Source organism: Chiloscyllium plagiosum, unplaced genomic scaffold, assembly GCF_037043375.1.
Source record: "Chiloscyllium plagiosum isolate Xiang-an unplaced genomic scaffold, Cpla_swu_hap1 HiC_scaffold_48, whole genome shotgun sequence".
In the NCBI taxonomy this organism is placed as follows: Eukaryota; Metazoa; Chordata; class Chondrichthyes; order Orectolobiformes; family Hemiscylliidae; genus Chiloscyllium; species Chiloscyllium plagiosum.
The window spans coordinates 7784839-7807757 of record NW_028270186.1 but is presented as its reverse complement, the minus strand read 5'-3'; the positions used below and the strand labels follow the sequence as shown (position 1 = coordinate 7807757).

The window sequence follows — 22919 nt, the reverse complement described above, 5'->3', positions numbered from 1 at the left end:
ATCCCACAGAAAGGGTAGAGGCTCAGACTTGGAGTATAAGACAATAGAGACTGATAATTTTTTAATTATCATGGTCTAAAGGGTTTTTACAGTAATGCTGGGAAATAGCATTGAACTGTTGATCAGCTGTTATTGTATTAAATGGTAAAGTTGGTGAGCTGGACCAAACAAGTGACCTCCTGGTTTGACCTCAAAATTTAAGTGTCTGTTATAACTTCTAACAAGAGCTTCTATTATCTTCCCCATGAGATTTTTGATGTTGACTAGCCAGTAATTTCCAGGTTTCTGACTCTCTCACACGTCATATTGAATTTTGGCATTGTAGCAGTAGCAATGAGGTTAACATGACCGACACGATGCCAATCTTGCAAACTCATCTGATTCAGCATATCCGTCAACTTGATTTGGCACAGAGCTCTCCCACTGCTAACTCTCACAGTTACTGTCCTGTCAGTGGTGTGTGGCCTGGGAGGCACATACTGGAACAACTCATCCCCATGAATCTCTCTCATTCAAGTCATGACAGAGTCTATCAGAAAATCAAATTCTTCAGAAGGCCGAGAGAAGACTAACTTTACCTGCCCAACACACAAGAATTAGGTTCCACATCAGTCATGATGTCACTGAAGGGCAAAACAACAGCTTCTATTTTATATTCATTCATGTGTCACTGGTAAGCACCGCATTTGTTGCACATCCCTTACTTGCTATCCATAAGGTCACCCCCCCCAACCCAATTGTTTTTCTTAATATAGCAGACTTGCACACTAGGCCATTTTAAAGATCTGTTACGAGGCAACCACACTGATGTGAATCATAAGCATTGCATATTTCCTTGTCTGAAAGATATGAGTCAATTAGGTGGAATTTTAAACCAGGCAAGGATTATTTTATGGTCACAATTATTGAGATGAGCTCAGATAGCAGACTTTTGGATTAGATGACTTTAAATTTCACCAGCTGTTGCAGTGGAATTTGTCCCTTGATCATAGACTGCAAGCCTGGATTACACGCCCAGTGACATGAACATAACATCACTACCTCAAGGACAAAATTCCTAAATGTATTCACAATTGTATGATTAATTTCCTGATTAACCTGGGACTGCAGCCACATAGCTGAATTTCCCCAAGTTTAAGAGCAAACCAGCAACCATCGGAGAACAAGCTGCCTGGAGACAAGGAATTGAACTCTGCGCTTCTGATGTGCAGGGGCCAATCCAACATCATGCGGTTCAGTCACACACAAACCCTCAGGCCATTCTCAAAAAGTCTTGTTCAATGCCCTCGATCAGGACAGTAAAAAAAATTGTAAGAAAATTCTGTTTTGAAAAATTTCAACAACACTACTGAAGGAAAGCAAAAAGCCACATTATTATTTTTTTATTTATATTATTTTAAATACATGTGAGGTAAGTCTTACTGGTGCCAATTTCATTCCCAGATTTTTCACAACTCTTTGAACAAGATTAAAGGCACTGCAGTACTGACAATTTTTGAGATGCTTGGAGGGAGGCAAAATGACAAGAACCAGAATTCTTCACTAAAGCAGTTTACTTTTGAAAATAAAAAAAAAGTTTATCAGTGTGACTTTTGTTAAATTCATGCTCAAAAGACAATTAATGCTCAAATGTGCACCTGCGCTGCCGAACCAAACAGCCCATTCTCCTTCACCAAATTTTGGTAACAAGTATCGTCAGTTTCTTCAGAAACCACAAAGCCAAAGCTGTTCTCTACCCAATGTTCATAATTTGGAGATGCCGGTGTTGGACTGGGGTATACAAAGTTAAAAATCACACAACACCAGGTTATAGTCCAATAGGTTTAATTAGAAGCACACTAGCTTTCGGAGCGACGCTCCTTCATCAGGTGATAGACTATAACCTGGTGTTGTGTGATTTTTAACAATGCTCACAAGGTTGTGATGATAGCGATCATGTTGAGTAGACCACTATAACCTTTGCTGAATTTTCCCATATCAACCGGGACGGCACGGTGGCTCAGTGGTTAGCACTGCAGCCTCACAGCACCAGGGTCCCAGGTTTGATCCCAACCTCGGGTGACTGTCTGTATGGAGTTTGCACATTCTCCGTGTGTCTGCATGGGTTTCCTCCGGGTGCTCCGGTTTCCTCCCACTGTCCAAAGATGTGCAGGTCAGGTGAATTGGCCATGCTAAATTGCCCACAGTGTTAGGTGCATTAGTCAAGAGGAAATGGGTCTGGGTGGGTTACGTCTTGAAGGGTCGGTGTGGACTGGTTGGGCCGAAGGGCCTGTTTCCACACTGTAGGGAATCTAATCTAATCAAACCCTAAGGACTGGTGGAGTCTTAGCAGGTTACCTCCCTGAAACACCAGCCGAGATCAGCTTTGCAGATTTGACAATCGTTTCTCTGCATCACAATGAACACCTCACTTTTGTGTGGACACCTCACTTTTTCTCCCAACCCAGCAGGCTCTCATAAGCCAGTATAAACGGAGGTGTAAGGCAAGGAAACAAATCAAAGATTGAAGTTGAGAGCTGAACGAAAGAGGGTCATGATTCAGAACAACACCGTATTGCTTCCAGTCGCCCCTGAATCAAGAGCTGGAAGGAAATGCAATCACCCTTTATATAATTATTTTGAGGTGGGAGCAAAATCAAAAATTTAAGAACTCAATCAGCACCATCACACTGACTCAAGTCAAGTGGCTATCTGCCAAGATTTGTTCAATACCTAATCTTCAGCTTTATAATAAGATTGGTGGAAAACGTGGTCAACAGACACCATGACTGCGATTACACCATCTCATTGTCTGCTGCTCCCATCTTGCAACAATTTGTGATTACAGCCTGCTGCTCAGCCACAGTACTGCAGTATATGGTTGACGGAGAGATGGTGACCTTGTTATAAGCAAACTTTCCAAAGGGCAGCTGAGGCCACTGGTGGCCTCTGATAACAAATGGTCAACCGAGCAGTGGCAATTGACATGGGAGACTCCCAGTAACAACCCAAGTTTTCCTTAAAAGGCAAGCTTTCATTCAAATAAATACACCCACCATTTATCATAGGAAGCAGAAGGGCAATACAAATGCCGCAAGAGAATCATGGGGCTTCTATATAGTGTCAATATTGCCTTTGGGTCAAACTTCAATGGATGAGCCAAGTAGCTTGTGACTCTTTCCTGTATTGCACGCATCAGGCAGGACTAATTAATATTCTCGTTTAAAACCCACATTCCAAACACTTTATTATATGATCCTTGGACAGTGCCACAATATGTTCTATCGCAGTAATGAAATATGAGGCCTTAACATGAACAAGAAAACACTTGGACCATGACATCCTTTATAGTGAAAAGGAGAAAATGCTGGAAAAACTCAACATTGCTGTTGGAGACAAACAGTGAGAGATTTCAGCACAAGGATCTGTCATCAGAAATGATAAACATTGGAGAAGTAATTGGTTTGAAGCAATGGCAGAAGCGCAACAAGGGTAGATGGAGAAGTAAAGAACAAAGGGGAAGAACTAGAATAGGACAGTCGACAGGCAAGATAAAATGGAGACAGCATTGGGATAACTGCAGAAATAAAAGACAATCAACAGAAATCAAATTGTCATGAATACCCTGAAACCAGAAACCTGGGAGACAGAGGTTATGGTCTGAAATTGATGACTTAAATGAGTTTAGAGGCCTGCCTAATTAGAAGATGGCAAGTTATCCTCAAGCTCACATTGATCTTCAGAGAACTGTGCCAATGGCCAAGGAAAAAGTGCTGAGTGGCTTGGAGAATCAATGGACACGTAACCACAAGCTTGGGGTCACGCTTGCAGATTGAACACGAGCGTGCTGTGGAGTGGTCACCCAACATGGGCCTGGTCCCATCTATGTGGTTCAGGTCAAGTTCAACTTCAGCTCACTGCTTTAGGACTTCACTGCCATATTGAACAATTGAGGTTTAAACTCTTGCTCCCAATTTTCATGACATTAACTTGTGGGAATGATGGTATTGTTGCTACTCAATACCGTTTTATTTATTGTGTCTTAGTGCCAGACATATTTCACATACATCTCATGAACTTTGTATTATCTCATCTCCTTGCTTTCTACTACAACCTCAACTTCTGCTAAGCTCTCTGCCGATCACCCTCACCCCCAGGTTTATCCTACCTCTGCATAAGCTTCAAGGCTGTCATATATCTAACATTTGCTTTTTCGCACAGAAGACTGACTCCCAAAGTTGACTGATTCTTTCTCAATATGGTAGCTCATCTTGCCTATTCTATTTCAGATCTTTTTATCAAGATTTATTATTTATTATTCAACTGGAAAGGGTTCAGAAGAGATTTACCAAGATGTTGCTGGGAATGAAGAGTTTAAGTTATAAAGAGAGGCTGGATACACAGACTTTCTTCAATGCAATGTAGGAGGTGGAGGGGTGACCTTATAGAGGTTTACTAAATCATGAAGGGTATAAATAAGGTGAATGGCAGATGTCTTTTCCCTTGGGTGGGGGATTTCAAGATTGGGGCATATTTTTAAGTTGAGAGGAGAAAGATTTAAGAAGAGGCAAGTCTTCCAAAGAGTGGTTTGTATATGGAATGAACTGTCAGAGAAAGTGATGGATGCAGGTACAGTTAAAATGTTTTACACATTAGCCTAAGTACATGAATAGGATAGGTTTGGATGGAACGGGCCAAGCACAAGCAGGTGGGACTAGTTTAGTTTCAGATTATGGTTGGCATGAACTGGTTGGACTGAAGGGTCTATTTACGTGCTGTATAACTATCTGCAGCATTTGCAGTAATTTGCTTTTGTCTTTGTACTAAATATTTTAAACAAGGCCCATCATCTTGTATGGAAAGTTTGATAACTCAGCCTTCCCAGCATCATGGAAGTCGTGGAGTCATAGTCACTGCAACACAAAGGAGAGCATTCAGCCGAAGGTTCCATGTCTTACCAGAAATCCAGTCAGTCATATTTCCCTGTTCCAATGCAGTAACCCTCCCAATTTCTTGCCCTCACATGCTCAACGAATTTCTATTGGCATAGTTCTATCATCCCCATTTCTACCCTTCAGTCATTACTTGAAGGCAGTGAGTTACTGGTCAGAAGGATTCAATGACGAAGCAAAAATATTTGTCACATTCCTCCCCCACTGCCCCCAGCCCAGCATCTCTTTCTTACAGAGCTTTGTTTTGTCCACATTGTGCTGTTATATGTTGAATCCCTTCTCCACCAATGGAACAGGCTTAGGGGTTGAATGGCTTACTCCTGTTCTTTTGATCCGAAGTTCCCTGAAGCAACCAGCTGATCAAGGGCAACAGTGAAGGAGAGATAAGACCACATTACAAATGTTGCAGTTTTAAGTCCAAGTCCATGAGATGTCAGTGCAATACTGCTTTACAAACACGTTCAGCACAGCAACCAGCTCAAACCAAAGCTCTCCAACTCCAGAACTCATCTCCAGCAAGCATTTTGCTGCAATTAGTCTTTTCACCAAACACAGGTTTTGAAACCAAGTACTGAATTTACAGTGACGAATTAACCTCCAACCATAATCAAAAGCAGCCTGGTTTGAGGGGAATAGGTTAGTTCAAATTTAAAATTTCCCAATTGGAAACAAAATGGTTTGCTCTTCCTTGTGAAGAATAGTTATGACACAATAAGGAATAATTTCCTGCAACAACTTGGATAAAAATTGGGGATGGTGAGAAGATGGGAAAAATTCAACATTATTATTTTTGCCAGGAAGTCAAACGGTTATTTACAGTGATAGGAAGAATGATTACCAATTATTAAATAATCCTTCAATAATTTTATTCAGTGCGAGAGTAAATCGGTGACTATCGTCAAATAGCCACAGACAGCCATCTTCTTCCCTCCCCAACCACTGCAAGTAAAGTGCTCATTCCTGTGTTTAATGGGTTAACAATTCCCTGCTCATAGCAATTAACATTTGCAGTGCTGTTAAGTCAGCAGAGAAAGGAATCGCAAACATTTAGCAGAGGCTTGACTCTTGGCAAGAATGCCCAAGGACACAGAAGTCTCGTTTCGGTAGTTTTCCGTTTCCTGCTTACACTCCTCGACCAGCTTAAGACCTTCCCAACAGTAAACTATGGATGCCCCCTGTGAGTGTGTTGCTGGAGAGGGTGCTGGGTGGGGGGGTTTAACACACATGAAATTCCATAACTTCCTTCATTGAACAAGTGCAGATAACATCCTTTGCAAATAGCAGGGTTGAAAGCAGAGCCAGACATTGGCCTAAAATTCTCCCCCAACTACTGAAATTAAAATGTACGATTCAATATCCACAAATCCTGAAGGGGGTGGACAGAGCAAGTTTGTTTTGTTAAGTAGTGTCCAAACCCTTTCTTTGTATACATCAAAAATTCTCACATTACTTGTCCATTATTCATTCTGCATGGTTATGTTGTACAGACTGGAGTCGAAGCTTACACAGCAGCACGCCAACTTCACACAGTTCCAGTAATGTTAAAAGGTCTTCCGGTGGATTGCACGTGCTCCATCCTCCTCATACTCTTTCTTTGATACCCACATTCTCTTAAATGTGTCTAAGGACGCGAGAATAGATCCACTGCAGGAAGACAAGATTTAAACCTTGTTTTAAAAACGTCAAACCTTAGACTCCAGCTGTCTTAAACATGAAGGGAACTGCAGTTCGTAACACTTGCTAAAGAGGTGCCCAGCCATATTCAGTCAAAAGCTACCTTGCTGCCAAGAGCAATCTCTCTCTCATCCTAACTCTGGAATTCATCACTTCAGGTCCATGTTTGGACCAAGGTTCCAATAAATTCTAGAAACAAAAAACTCCCAGTTAGAGATGAACAGCAATCTAGTCATTTTTGATTTGGCAACACAGATCTGAGCTTCTGTTTCCAATTTTAGTATTGTTTATGAATTAAACTCCAAATCTTCCATGGTGGGATTAAAACTCATGTCCAAGTAGCCTCTGGATTCCTAATCCAGTAATGAAACTGCTAGGCTACTATTCCCATCTTATTCTGGCATTGGCACCCATACAGGAGTCTGCTTCTTCCCAAATAAGGCTTTGATGGTGCCATTTTCTTCTCAAGAAACAAAAAAAATGGAGACAAATTGCAAGTGATTGGAACTTTAAAGGAATTTATATTTTAAACATGTGGCAGGTTTTAATTAAGAGAACTGAAATTATTGTTTGAATTGAAAAATTGATCCTAGTTAATCAATTCATTCACTGCCCCGAGCCGGATATACAATGTATCCAAATAAGACACATTGTCCCATCAGCTGCACTCATACCCCTTCAATGTTGATAGGATTCCACAAAGGAGTGTGTTCTGGTCATTTGAGAAAAGTTTTGACTGCATGAAACAGCCCCGAATTCAGCAATCTCCTGCCGAGGTCACCGGATTAACAGTGTTGAATGCTCACACAAAAAACTTGACAGTCAGAGTTCTGAGGTTCAGCTTGATGTACTCTTTAGGGACAGAGAAATCTACACACAAGCTATGCTAAAGCTGACCAATGACCATTTGATGGAGCTTCACAGTGTATTTAACCCAGGTTAAGTCTATCCTGGGAAGCTATAATTGGATAGTCAAGAGGGAGCTCAACCAGATTTCAAGCCTGAATAGGATGGAAAATTTACATTCCAAGGGCACAAGATCTCTTTATCCATAAAACACAAATTAAAATGACTAGCTCCTCAAATGCCTAGATCCCAACTCATGGATGTACTTACCCTATCCACGTGGAGTACAGCCTCTCTTGTGGTGCAGAAATCTGCAAAGGAACAAAATTTGTTAACAACTGGTATGCAACTCCAGCACAGGGCTTTTCAACAAGAATGTAAAACATTTTCTCATACCTTTATTTTCACGTCTTTTGGTGCCAGTTTCTTAACCTCACTGAGTAACCGATCACCAAAACCTGAAAAGCAAGGAAACTTAGACTGAAGTTCTTCAAAGATTACTTTGACTCCTCAGTGGTTCCTGGATGGCAGCTTGTCCTTTATGAGAATGGGCAGCAAGCAGACTGTTGCTATTGCAATGATTGTACAATTTACTGCTATTATAATCAACTCCCAGCTTTTCCTATTGGGGGGGATGCTGGATTGGGGATGAGGAGACAGTGAATTAAAAAGGGCGAAAGTAGACATCACCTCCCACCTAGATAGCATCATGGTGGAACATATTTACCCTGGAGACAAATGCTCCAGTTCATGGAGTTCTTCTCCATTTTCAGAGGCATGGAGTCATTTGGATCACAAACAGCAAATGCCATTTGCCAGTATTTTCAACACATGCAGAGCGTGCGAGTGATCATAAGAGCTATCAAGTAAGAACGCTCAGGCCCATGTGATCAGAGTATTTGATTGGGTCAAGCCAAGTATCTAATTTGTCTAGGTTTAAATGACGAAGGTTCTAAATTGATATGGGATGACATGTGACTTGTATGTCATTAACACAGACTTGTATTCAAGTCTTTGTGACATGTTCTAAAATATTCCCTTCAGAATTCTCCTTGAAGCTCGGTTCCCTGGGACAAGAGCTCACAGCAGGAAACTGTCCACAGTTCTGTATGAATTCAGATGGTCAAGGTCGGAACTGAAGCACACAGTCCAAGAACCACCTTTACACTGCATATTGTCCTTACTGCAACTGAACCAAGAATGCTTACTTCATGATTTTCCAATTAGGACTAACATGTTTTAACATTCTTCAGCTCTCTCATCAAACTACAACCTTCAAACACCTTAGATTTTTCACAGAATTGTGGTTCACAAGAGACAATTTGATCCTTGCGTGTGTGCCATTCACATTTGAAGAAAAATGCAGTTTGTCCCATTCCATTTCTCTTTCCCCATATCCCCACGTTTCACGATTCATATATTTATCCAATTCCCCTTTACAAAGCTAGTCTTGAAATCAGCATCTGAAGGTGCTAGTTTCACGACTTCACAGAAACATTTTGAAGCACAAACTGGTCTTAATGGGTCATCTGCTGTTGAACAGAAAACACCTTCCAGGCACCTTTGAACAGGGTAGAACCTCCAGAGAGGACAATATTGCAGAATAAAGTCCTGCGAAGGTCCATGTCTGACTTTTGAATAGCAAAGGCCAGCACTTCATGTATCCCTTCACTCTCGTCTCCGATCAGGTCTGGTTTGAAAAGCAACTCGGGAGCTCGGAATCGGGCAGGTCCCACCTACAGGCAACCAGAAACAACAGGTCATCAGACAGACAATCATTAAAAGCTGCATTCATACAGATATACTTGCAAATGGATGATTTTAAGCTCAACCTGCATTTTCTTGAGCAGCTAATTATTTATTGGAAAACCTTTAACAGCAGCTCTCAATCCGAATTCAAACATCAACAGGGAAAGCTTTTTATCAACTGAACCTTTGGGTACATCATTACATGTGGTGCCAAGGCATTCACAACACACCAAGTTCCTGGATCAACTCTTTACCTTGTCACATAGCTTTAATCAACGCAACAAGGTTAGTCAATGGCCGTAGTTAAATACTTGAGTGTTGCTGATTACTGGAGGCTATGCTTGACAAATCTGTTAGAATTTGTTGAGGATGTAATGAGGTTAGACCAAGGCGACCTAATGGATGTCATCTACCTGGACTTCAAGGAGGCCTTTGACAAGGTGCTGCATAGGAGGCTACTGAGTAAGATAAGGGCCCACAGTGTCAGAGGCAAGGTGCGAGCATGGATATAAGCTTGGCTGTCTGGCAGAAAGCAGAGTGGGGATAAAATGCTCTTCCTCAGAACAAGTGTTGTCTTGCAAGGGTCAGTACTGGGGCCACAACTTTTCACTTTATACATTAATGATCTGGGTGAAGGAACTGAGGGCATTCTGTCTACATTTGCCCATTATACAAAGATAGGTAGAAGGACAGGTAGTATTGAGCAGGCAGGGAGGCTGCAGAAAGACCTAAACAGGTCAGGAAAGTAGGCAAAGAAGTGCCAGATTGAGCACAATGTGGGAAAGTGTGAAGTCATGCACTTTGGTAGGAAGAATAGAGGCACAGACTATTTTCTAAATGGGGAGAAAATACATAAATCTGAAGTGCAACAAGATTTGGGAGTCCAAGTCCAGGTTTCTCGTCAGCTAAACTTGCAAGTTGAATCGGTAGTTAAGAGGGCAAACACAACGTTATCATTCATTTTGAGATGACATTAATATAAAAGCAGGTATGTACGTCTGAGGCACTTTAAGCATTTGGTCAGGCCTCTTTTGGAGTGTTGCGCACAGTTTCGGGCCCCATATCTCAGGAAGGATGTACTGGTCCTGAAGCGTGTTCAGAGGAGATTCATGAAAATGACTCAGGAATGAAAAGCTTAACATATGAGGAACATTTGAGAACTCTAGGTCTATACTTAAGAAATTCAGAAGGATGAAAGGGTGATCGAATTGAAACATACAGAATATTGAATGGTCTGGACAGAATGGATGTAGGCAACATGTTTCCATTGCTAGGAGAGACAAGGACCTGAGAGAACAGCCTTAGAATAAAGGGAATGGAGATAAGGAGAAACTTCTTCAGCCAGAGAGTGGTGAATCTATAGAATTCACTATCCCAGAGATTTGAGAGGCCAGTTCATTGAGTGTATTTAAGATGGAGACAGGTAGGTTCTTGATTGTCAAGGGGATCAAAGGTTACAGGGAGAAGGCAGGAAAATGGGAATGAGAAACATTCAGATATGAATGATTGACAGAGTGGATTCAAAAGGCTCAAAGAGCTAACTTCTGCTCCTATGCCTTATGGTCTTTGTTAATTCAAGTACATGCAAGTCAGGGAGGGAAAAGGATGGGAATGAACAATTAGGCTCCCCAGTATCCAACAGCCTGCTGATAGTCACCATCCCCTTGTGGGCACAAAGAAGTCACAGATGGCACAGTGGTTCAGTGCTTAGCACTGCTGCCTCACAGCGCCAGGAACCCAGGTTTGATTCTATCATTGGGTGACTGCCTGTGTCGGATTTGGTCATTCTCCTCATGTCTGAGGGCTTTCCTCTGGGTGCTGTGGATTCTCCCTGTGCAAGCTAGGTGGATTAGCCATGGGAAATGCAGATTACAGGGATAGGCTGGGGAGTGGGTGCGGGGCAGTGAAGGCTCGGAGTAGAATGCTCTTTGGAGGGGTTGGCGTGGACTCACTGTCCCAAATGGCCTGGTTCCACACTGGAGAGATTCTATGACGCTGGACAGTCTGACATGGCTTCATGGAATCGAATCCAAATATTAGGCAACATAGAAAAATTACTGGAGACAACAGAAGAGGATTAATGCTGCAAGGGATCATACTGGTTCTCTTGTGTGATTAAATGGGGTACCTTTCTTCCAGTAATACCTCTAAAGTGCTCCCATCAGGCAGAGTGTACTGTGCTTTCTCAGTCTCCAGTGTCTCATCTTTCTGTGGGTTTATGGAAAGGTAACAGGCCCGCTGTAAAGCAAGAAATAGGTCAACCTAAAAATAAAGCACAACACCTAAAATTCCTGCCGAAAATACAAATACATGATGTTTGTGTGTAAGACTGCAGTTTGTTTACATAGCTATTTGACAATCAACTATATGTGAAACTCAACTTAAAGCTGGAAATGCCTTGCACAATCTGCGGTGGGGGGGGGGGGGGGGGGGTCTGTGTCAGGTTTGGAATGGTTGTTCTCTCTACAATCATGTGGTACTTCAGAACAAGGGTTTGTGGAAACAGTGCTGAAACATACAAACTGATGAGGAAGGAATGCTGTAAAACAACTGTAAACATCATATAAATCCCAGGTGTGAGGCATACAGTTGCAAGCTGTGCATCTGAAGGTGTCATCTCACACTACATAATGTAAACGTGATTCAAAGCAATGAGCTTGGCTACACTCTGCAGCTGAGCCACATGCATCTGGTCATGACTTTATGCCAGATGGATGCACCATTTAATGATTTTCTTTGTCTTCTGAAATGGGGAGTCCAGAAAATCGCAGGTCAAAGAAAGCACAGCCAGAAAACTCAGAACAGAGCACAGCCTATCACACATAGCCAACGAAATCAATGATGACACGGGCATCAACCTAGTGCAAGGTCAGGTGATAAAATTGGCCTCAATACCAACACATCACTGCATTATTACAAGATGATCACTTACGGGAAACTACTTTTGATCACAAACCCCTGACTTGAAGGTCTTGTGTTGGGTTTAACATTGGAGATAAAAATACTTATTTACACAAGGGCTTGGGGCACTAACCCCACCCTCTAATATTGGGAACACCGATTTTACCGCAAGGCACACATCACCCTGGATTTGCAAAACATCCCCATTCCTCCACGACTAAGTCACAAATCTTGGAACATACGGGCAACCAGTACTCAGATGCACAGTCAATTGTCACAGCTCACCAACACGTTCCTGGGTATACTTAGCATTTCTTGTCCAAAATTGTCATTGCCCATGTCATACTGTATGAACAAACTTTATAAAAAGATGCACCCACCTCTTTAATTGTCTTGACAACCTCAAACTCTGCAGTTGTATGAAAGTCATACCCTTCTTTCCTGAGGAGCAGGCGCAGGTAGCGGGACACATCCCTGCCAGCAACATCCACTCTCATGATGGAATGTGGCATGGCAAAGCCCTCATAGATTGGGACAGCATGGGTAACACCATCCCCAGCATCAAGCACAACACCTGTGGTCCGACCTGTGGCATACCTGCAATTCAGACAGGAAACAATTTATCAACAGTGCAGGATCCTGTTCTTAATAAAAAATAGTCATGAAAAAAAAATATTTTGAACACAATTCCCTCCCCCTTGCTTTTTCTGTCGTTCCACAATTCAAAGCCACAAACTATATAAGTCAAAAAAAACAATGAAAATAATTCATAAAAGACATTAGTTGTTCATTTGTAGAAACTTACAGACTCAGAACAGCTTGCATCGAGATGAAAAGTGCAGGAACATTGAAGGATTCAAAAAACACCTCTGCTGCCCTCTCTCTGTTTTTGCTTGGATTTAAAGGTGCTTCCGTGAGGAGCACTGGATGCTGAAATGAAAATAAAGCAGTTTCATCTTGGATTATTCCTAGCATCAGAGTAGGCAACAATGAAATTAACTGTTTTGGACTAAAAAAAAGCCAGATCAGAGCACTTCGGTTGGTTAACAAGTTTTGAGAAGATTTATAGCTCAGGTTGATGGTAAGTATGCAAGTTAGCTTACTGAGCTTGAAAGTTTTGTTTTCAGATGTTTCATCAATATACTAGGTAACAGCATCAGTGCAAACCTCCAGTGAAACGCTGTTGCTATGTCCCGCCTCTATATTTAGAGGTCTTGGTTTTGAAAAGTGTGTGATGCCTTTTGCGGTTCTTTTTTCAAAGCAAGTTAGATAGGATCTAAATCTACGTATTTATCGATGGAGTTCTGGTTAGAATGCCATGCCTCTTAGAATTCTCGTGCGTGTCTTTGTTTTGCCTGTATTAGGATGTGTGTTGTTCCAGTCAAAGTGGTGTCCTTCTTTGTCTGTATGTATAGAAATGAGTGATAGTGGATCATGTATTTTGTTGGCAAGTTGTTATTAGTGTATCCTGATTGCAAGTTTCCTGCTTGTTTGTCTAATGTAGTGTTTTCTACAGTTCTTGTATAGTATCTTGTAGATGACATTAGTTTTGCTGGTAGTACCTAATGGATCCTTTAGGTTCATTAATCACTGTGTTGGTAGATTTGTGGGCTACCATGATGCCAAGGGGTCTGAGTAGTTTGGAAGTCATTTCTGATCTGTCTTTGATGTAACATAATGTAGCTACAGTTTTTGGTTGCCTTGTGTCTGATTGTTTGGGTTTGTTTCTGAGAATTCAGTGGATTGTGTTTACTGGGTATCAGTTTTTCTTGAAAATGTTGTATTGATATTTTTCTTCTGGTTTTTGTAGTACTTGGGTGCTGCAGCGTGATGTAGCTCATTGAAACAATGTCTTGATGTAGCTCAATTTGCTGGTGCTGGGATGATTACTTCTTACGTATTTGGACTGTTTTTGTTTTTCTGTAGACGCTGGTCTGAAGCTCTCAGTTAACTGTATGTTCAACTGTTATGTCTAGGAACGCGAGTCTGCTGTCATTCTCCTCCTCTTTTGTGAATTTTATGCCTGTCAGGAGATTGTTGATGGTGTTGTGTGTTTCCTCTAATTTGTTCCATTTTGTGTTGACATAGCAGACCCAAAGTTTGGATTGGATAGATGGGAGGACAGCTTGTTCAAGTCTTTGCATTACTGCTTCCTCTATGACCCCTGATATTGACGATCCCATAAGTGTTCAATTGACTTGTTTGTATGTTTTGTTATTGAATGTGAAGTGGGTGGTGAGGCACAGGTCTACTCATTGAGAATCCATTAGATACTACCAGCAAAACTAACGCCATCTGCAAAATCCTATGCAAGAACTGCTAAAAAAAACACGAGATTGGACAAACTACCAGGAAACTTGCCACCAGGATACATGAACACCAACTGGCCACCAAAAGACACGACCCACTATCACTAGTTTCTATACATACAGACACGGAAGGACATCATGTTGACTGGGACAACATATGTCTGAAGACAGGCAAAACAAAGACACGCGTGAGAATTCTTCGTGGCATGGCATTCTAACTAGAACACCATCAACAAACACATCAATTTCGATCCTATCTTTCCCACCTTGAAAAGAGAGAGAGAACTGGAAATGACATTACCCACCTTAATATACCAAGACCTATAAATAGAGTCAGACTCTCAATGATGATGTTACCAAGTATGGTGACGAAACATCTGAAACAAACTTTCAATCTCAGCAAGCTAACTTACAAACTACAGGAGTTATGAGAACAGATTACTCAAACTAGGCCTGTTTTGTCCAAACTTCACAAGAGTAAATCTTCAAGATATCAAAGAAAAAGATTGGGGAGATCAACCGAAACTGTTTCCACTGGTTAGAGATTCTAGAACTAGGGAATATTGTCTGAGAATCAGGAGCAGACTATTCAGAACAGATGTTACGAAACACTTGGGTGGGAGATAGTGTGGGAGATGTTAGTAATGCTCTTGCACCAATGGCAGTTGTTCAATCGTTAATTTTAAATCTGAGACAAATATTTGTTAAGCAGATATATTGTGAGATATGAGCTAACAGCAGGTATATGGAGTTAGTGTAATCAATCCTGAGGCCTATTCCCATGCAACCGACCATACTGAAACCTCTAAGTCAAAGGAGCAATCTGCTCACACTATCGTAACAGCTTTGCAGTGCCTCAAAGTGGGGGACCGTGACAGACCTGACTTGAGGGGGAGTGTTGTGACAGAACACGACTGAGTGGAGAGCTCAAGATGAAGCTTTTCAGGTTTTGAAATAACAAGGGAACAGATGGAGAACCTTGGCAAGATGAAATCAGTGTGACAACATCCAGTTCAAACTTTAGTTACTGTCAAATTAGTCAATGTCTTTATTGGGCGGCATGGTGGCACAGTGGTTAGCACTGCTGCCTCGTAATGCCAGAGACCCGGGTTCAATTCCGACCTCAGGCGACTGACTGTGTGGAGTTTGCACATTCTCCCCGTGTCTGCGTGGGTTTCCTCCGGGTGCTCCGGTTTCCTCCCACAGTCCAAAGATGTGCAGGTCAGGTGAATTGGCCATGCTATATTGCCCGTAGTGTTAGGTAAGGGGTAAATGTAAGGGTATGGGTGGGTTACGCTTCGGCGGGTCGGTGTGGACTTGTTGGGCCGAAGGGCTTGTTTCCACACTGTAATGTAATGTAAATGTAAAAAAAAATGTAAATATTAGAGGAGAGGGAGAGGTTATCTCAGTAATCCAGCAATGGGTATTGCCAGACAATAAAAGAGAAAGCTTCAGAGAAAGGAGTTGAACACAAGGGAAAATAGGAATGCAAAGATTAGAATAATGCATTTAATGTGCCAAGTGTGAAGATCATTCACAGACCTGAAAAATGAAAATGATGTGTCAATGACAGAAATGAAGTTCTGATGATTTGAAATATGTGAGGGCAAATTAAAATACATGATTCGTTGCAACCCAAACAAAATAATCGGAGTATTCTCACCTCCTCAGAGAAGGTCTGCAATTGGTCCTTGCCATAAACATATTGCCAAATTCTTTCCATATCATTCCAATCTTGCACAATGCCATGTTCCATGGGATAACGGATCGAGAGCAAACCTCTATGCTCCTGTTGTGAAAGGGGGTAGAATGAAAAGGAAGAGATGACAAAATTAATATACACAAATAAACATACTGAAATGTGTGCCCTACTGCTGCAGCACACCAGTGATTTTCAATGAGCTGAATCTTATGTGTTGCTGGCTATCTTGGGTAAACTTTCTCAAGCGTTATTCACGTTTAATTGTTGTATCACACAAGGTGTCAACTGCAGAGCTTGAGATGGTGCATGACACAACATCCCTTTTTGAAGCAGACACTGGACAAATGCACAATAAACCAGAAATTTAAAAACATGCTCTTCGTAGTTTCGGGTCAATTACAAAACTTAGCAGCAAAACACACAGATCATTCCGGTGCATCTTTCAGCAGAGCATTTGGGACCAAAGCGCCGAAAGAAACAGCACTACTATAACTTAACAGTATAGTTGCACACAATCATGGTACAGTAGGGAACCAATATACATTTACACAGAAACATTTGTGTATGCAAATATGTGAACAGTGAGCCATTGATCTTCTCCATTTTGCCAAGAAACTGACATAGTGAGGACTCCAAGTAAAAGGAGATTTAAACAGATTTAGCTTGCACCCTTCTGTTTCTCATTACTACTGACATCAGCAAGAATTTAATTTAAAAGCTTCATAAACAAAGCAGTGCAATTACCAACACTGTAAAGACACAAATGGCCACCGAGATGTCCTTTGCAAATTGATGCAATGTAAGGAGTTGACAAGCTGACATGAAGTAAACTATTGCTGAAATTTTTGGGAGTCCAGAACAAGTAACTCCACCTTCAACACTGAAGCTAGGCCCCTTGCATGTGATGTGGACAAACACTAACTCATACAAGTACGAGCGAAAGAAGTCGCAAAACTTTTTATCAAAATGGTAGGCAGAGTCAAGATAGGGTCAGTTAAAAATTTCAACATTCAGTTTGGTATGATGTTAGTTAGGCACATGTACTCTGGGCAATAAACTGAAGTGGGTAGATTCATTATAGACACATAGCAACTTTGAGCTAATGGTGACGTGGGCTCTTGAGACTGTGTAGCTTCTTCCTGTTCTTGAACCTGAAGCAGAACTATTGCTTCATGTGGCTTTGATATTAAACAAACGGGTCACAAAGACAATATTCAGGACATAGAGGTTAAGAAAATCAACCTAACTTTATTATACTTTAATACAAGATTAAAACTACATAAGTTTAATTCCAGCAAGCACCACTGATACTGATCAGGAATGCTTTCGCTTGCCAAAAATAAAATTCAGGTTGACAAAATCTGAAGCCTCATGACCTGTAGCCTCACAGATGCTTGTTCTCCAAGGTGGACCCTTTTAATGAACCAAGTGAACATGCGAAAGAAACAATACCTCAGCCTTAGGTCCAATGAACAAATCACCTTCCAATGCTCCAGCCATCACTCGAACATGTTTTGGACGTCCCACACTAGGTTTAATCAGAACAATTTTTTTAAGCTCACTGATGACAAAAAAAATTGAGGCCTTAGTTTGCATATTTACTTCAATTTCAAATCATTTCATGATCAATTTCTTCCAAGTAATATAACATGAGCAAAACATGCGTTAAAATGCCCTGCATGGGCATTTTTCGCAACAGACTCCACATAAGACACATATCACTGTACTCCAGAGATATGTGCCCAAAACATATCGTCCAGAAGCCTGTGTTGGGAGTCCAGCCAAATTACTTGCTCAGTAGAAAAGGGCAATTACTGCACAAGCTAATAATATATTGGAGAAGAACGAAAACACAGTCAGGGACTGAGCCTGTGCCTGTTGGCTTCAATTGCTTGGTACTCAACTAATTGACAGACGACAAGCTCACTAGCATCTGAGAGATCTTTAAATATTTGAAAATAATTTATTTTTAAGTTTGCATGCTTCAATTAGTGACAACCAGGCTTTCTGAACAATTTCTGAAGCCAAAGTGATTAATTTTAAAACAACTTGATCAAGAGGTTTCTTTCAGAACTAATGGCTTTTGGTGTATGACAGAGCACTTTCTGACTGAGCAAAATAAACAATTGTGCATCAATTTTCTGATGAAAGTTTCTCATTTTATCTTAGGCTTATAGGAAAGACCCACAGCTTGTATATAAAGGGCTGTTTTTACTTTCAATTTGGGGCACTTCCACATAAGTTCTTGGATGATGCTTTACATGTAAAGCAGTATTTCTGACCAAGGAGAACAATAGATTGCTTTAGAGAAAAGGTTTAAGGAATAGTGATAGAGCAGAATTAATTGATTAAAATCCTTAAGATGTTGCTTGAAGAAGAGAAAGTTTAAACTGAGCACATGAAAACTCCAAGTAGAGGTGATCAGATTTCCTCCAATTTGAGTTAAAATTAGAATTAAATGAAACCAATCAAGGTGAAAAAGTGACACTTCTCTTGTGTGAGTTCCATGCAATCGTTCTTTTTGGATGTTTTGGAGATTACTGGGATTATGTTTCACAGTGTGCTACAAAATCTCTACATTGGGGTTCCACGAAACTGGGTTGGAACAGTTTTACCTTCATTTATGAGCATAATAAAAACTTGTCTTTCATTGTTAAAACCAAACCTGTAACTTTGCATACTCATGTTTTAGACTGAGAATACCTCATTAAAAACCAAAACATGAAATAATATATGTGAAATGGAAATATAAAAAGCTGGTGTAATTGTTGGGTTCTTTGCAATCTGGACAAAGGAGCATATTTGCAGTTTTCCAGTATATCCACATAATGTTACATCATATGGAGGAATACTTGGAGCATATAGTCCTTGCATTTCTCATTAACAAACACCGACATTTGTCTTCAAGAAAAAGACATTCAAGAAGACAAATAGACAAAGGTGTACAGGTAGAGTAGGAAATCTTCACCAACTGGATTTGCTCAGTTTATGAACATACTTACTAATTTGGAAAACAGTATTTAGGGATCTGATCACCAGCAAATCCAGCTTTGACAACTCCTGAACCCTGGGTGCATAAAAATAGACAAGACAGGAAAAGTTACTCAATGCACAATTCAACTGAAAATTTATCAATTGGTAAAGTGGCAAACAAATTACCAGCAGGCTATCGCACTATACATTATCATATCGAACTACAGAGTGGTTCTTGCACAGAATTCACATGGGTCCTTTCCACCCTGGAGGAACAGACAGCGATCAGGAATTCCAGCTGCTTTTGCCCCTCTGCTAACCCCGGCTTTTCCCCAGGCCAGAGGTATTGGATTAGGGACAAAACATGGAACTATGTCCTTAGGAGCCAGCAAAATCTGAAAATACTGTTGGTGCCCACCAAGACCAAAACAAGGTAAACTTTGGAGAAACTTTATGGATGAATTTCAAAAAACCACAATCCACCTTTGGCTTCAATACTGCTTTCAGATCTGAAGAAACAGAAGCACCTTTTGAGTAATGCATCCTCTTGACATTACTTCTCTCTATCACAGAAAAACACACAGATTACCTAACAAATTTATTGTTGCATTAAGCTGCAGGTCTGGTCGACAGTAAACATGATGGTACTTGGTCCATTGTCTGTCTGATAATTCCAACAGGACAAATAAATTGAAACATTAGGCCAGAAATACAGGTTCAAAATGGCATTCAACATCAACACACCACCTTTTTCCAAGTGTGTGCTTTCAAGTGGAGCTACAATTAATTCATTTCCAATTCATGATTGCACTGAAAACAGAGTAGGTCATTTCACAGTACCTGTTCAAACATATTTCACTATCAAATGAATTTTTTTGCTATTTTTCTTTAAACTAGCATCCTGTGATGTCTTATTCATTCCAATCTGCATTTCATAATGTGGCTATGGAAATATACCAGGAGGCACTTTCATCTCTTGTCTTCAGTTGCTCTTCGGTTCCCAATAATTTAAGAGAATGTTGGAGCAGATTGCTGCAGATGCTGGAGTCTGTACTGAAAACAAAAAGCCAGTAAATCACAATGGGGAGACAGCCATCTAGGCTTGAAACATTAGCTTGCTGTCTGGATGTAGGTTTGCTCGTTGAGTTGGAAGGTTCGTTTTCAGACTTTTCGTTGTCATAGCTTGCCCTCTCTCCACAGATGTTGCGTGACCAGCTGTGATTTCCAGCATCTCCTTTCAACTTAACACTTAGCAACCTCTCAAAATTGGAACTAATGTTCCCTTGAAATCAGTAGATCGTCACAATGGCTTTAGAATTTTTTCTTGGGCTGTGAGTGATGCTGGCAAGGACAGCATTTGGTGCTGGCCGCAAAATGCCCTCAAGATGATATCTGGTGAATTAGCTTTTTGGACCGCTAGACTCTCTGTCGAGTCAATGAAACATCTGCAAACGATGCTCGGAGAGAGGTCCAAAGTTCTGACCTCCTCACCATTCATGTCAACAATAGCTTCTGCGCATATGAACCATTGCTCCTGTCTGTTCGATACCTCGTCTTGCATTAGTCACAGGCCTGTTGTTATTCGCCTGCCTCCCATCTGTGCAAATGACTTAACACCTGCTTGGCAGGAGCCAAGCCCTGGGGCCACATCTGCTTCCCACCCACCACAGGTTGGGTGATTGTCTTGATCACGATCACACGTGAACATCATGCTCATACGTTCTGAAAAACTGCTGGCCAACTGAAGTGATCAATGACAACAGGGAATCTGGGTGAGGTGCCTTTTAAAAGAGAAAAAACAAGAGGGAGAGGTAATACATGATAACAAGAACTGGGAGCAGGAGTAGGCCATCTGGCCCTTCAAAACCTGCTCTGCCAGTCAATTAGATCATGACTGATCTTTTCGTAGTCTCAACTCCACTTACCCATCCTCTCACCATAACCCTTATTTCCTTTACTGCTCAAAAAATTACCTTAACTTTAAAAACATTAACTGAGAAAGACTCAACCACTTCACTGGGCAGCGAATTCCATGGATTCACAAACCTTTGAGTGAAGAAGTTCCTTTTCAATTTGGTCCTAAATTGGCTATCCTCGTCTCGCTTATCCTAGTTTCACCCACCAGTGAAAACATCCTTTCTACTTCTGTCTTATTTATTCCCTTCATAATTTTATGTTTCCATATGATTTGCCTTTGTTCTTCTAAATTCCAATGAATATCACCCTAGTCCACTTAGTCTCTCTTCCTAGGCCAAGCCCCTCAAAATCTGGAGTCAAGAGTGTGGTACTGGAAAAGCACAGCAGGTCAGGCAGCATCAGAGGAGCAGGAGAATCAAACATTGATTCTCCCGCTCCTCGGATGCTGCCTGACCTGCTGTGCTTTTCCAGTACCACACTCCCAACTCTTGATGTCCAGCATCTGCAGTCCTCGCTCATCCCCTCAACTCTGGAGTCAACCTTGTGAACCTCCGCTGCACCCCTTCCAGTGCCAGCACGTCCTTGCTTAGGTACACGACATCGGTTGGGCCACTTTTGGAATACCTTGTGCAGTTCTGCTCTCCCTCCTGTCGGAAGGACGTTGTGAAACGTGAAACGTTTCAGAAGAGATTGACAAGGATGTTGCCAGGGTTGGAGGATCTGAGGGAGAGGCTGAACAGACTGGGGCGGTTTTCCCTGGAGCGTCGGAGGCTGACGGGTGACCTTATAGAGGTTTACAAAATTATGAGGGGCATGGATAGAATAAATAGACAAGGACGAGACTGGGTTGGGATATCTGGTCGGCATGGATGAGTTGGACTGAAGGGTCGGCTTCAGTCCAACTCTATGACTTCTCCATGGGGTGGGGGAGTCCACAATTAGAGGGCACAGGTTTAGGGCGAGGGGGGAAATATGTAAAAAGAGATCTAAGGTGCAACGTTTTCACGAAGAGGGTGGTACGTGCATGGAATGAGCTGCCAGAGGATGTGGTGGAGGTTGGTACAAAGACAACATTTAAGAGGCATTTGGATGGGTACATGAATAGGAAGGGTTTGGGGGGGGGGGGGGAAGAGAGAGACATGGGCTAAGCGCTGGCAAAATGGGAGCGAATCAGGACAGGATGTGTGGTCGGCACAGAGCAGACGGACCGAAGGGCCTGATTCCGCGCTGCAGGACTCTTGAGTAAGGAGACCAAAACTGCTCCTTTCTGAGGGAGGTTGGTGTGGGAGGGGGTCCCGGATATATTTGGGGGGGGGGGGGGGTGGCAGGAGATGATGGGGTTCCACTTGAAACAAAGAGCTGAACAGGGCGTTACTCGGGGTTTTTTTATTATTATTAATCCCGTCGGCGAAATGTAAATACACGGAGGCGCGGGTCGGGACCATCCCTTTAAAAAGGGCGACGGTTGATGCTCGCGCGACCTTTTCAAAAACAAGGAGCCGGGGCCCGCCCGACCCGGCCCGGCCACTCACATTGTCAATAACCACGGGTTGGTTCGTGATGATATCGTAGGACTCCATCGTCGGAACGGGTTTTTTTTTTAAATTCGGTTCTCCTCTCACTCACGAACAAACCTCCTTTTCGTAATATTTTCTTAAACCTCCCGTTTTTCTTTTCTCTTTTCCCCCTCCTGCGGCGCCGCCAACCGCCCGATGACTGATCTCGGCGCCTGCGCACACCCGCCGGCACGCACGCCTCCGCCTTCCCGCACAGTGTGCGCCTGCCTCGCGACCGCGGGTCGCGATTGGCCAGCGCGCCGGGCGGGGGCGGGGAGTGGAAAGGGCTGGTGCTGGCCAGCTCGGCAGGTGGAGGGAGGAGGGGCGACTGGCGAAGGGCCCAGCCAATGAGCACTCGGGG

The 22919-nt window shown here is 42.1% G+C and overlaps 1 protein-coding gene across 1 annotated transcript; it reads right to left on the bottom strand.

Moving 5' to 3' along the window:
- Positions 1-1367: 1367 nt before the first annotated feature.
- On the bottom strand, positions 1368-22728 carry LOC122543065 (beta-centractin). The gene is made up of 11 exons (XM_043681276.2): positions 22535-22728; positions 19115-19179; positions 17565-17640; positions 16074-16199; positions 12907-13031; positions 12482-12698; positions 11346-11438; positions 9013-9187; positions 7848-7909; positions 7722-7762; positions 1368-6575 (listed from the first exon to the last, which is right to left on the bottom strand). Exons 1-11 carry the CDS (start codon positions 22580-22582, stop codon positions 6473-6475), a joined length of 1131 nt encoding a protein of 376 aa, XP_043537211.1. The 5' UTR covers positions 22583-22728; the 3' UTR covers positions 1368-6472.
- Positions 22729-22919: the final 191 nt, after the last annotated feature.

What these genes read in the sequence shown, in the direction of transcription:
- LOC122543065 (XM_043681276.2), bottom strand. Translation starts at nt 22,582, where the DNA reads ATGGAGTCCTACGATATCATCACGAACCAACCCGTGGTTATTGACAAT. An exon ending in AAATACTGTTTTCCAAATTA is followed by an intron (nt 17,641 to 19,114) that starts GTAAGTATGTTC and finishes GATTAAACCTAG; the next exon opens with TGTGGGACGTCCAAAACATG. An exon ending in TCATTGGACCTAAGGCTGAG is followed by an intron (nt 16,200 to 17,564) that starts GTATTGTTTCTT and finishes CTTTCACAACAG; the next exon opens with GAGCATAGAGGTTTGCTCTC.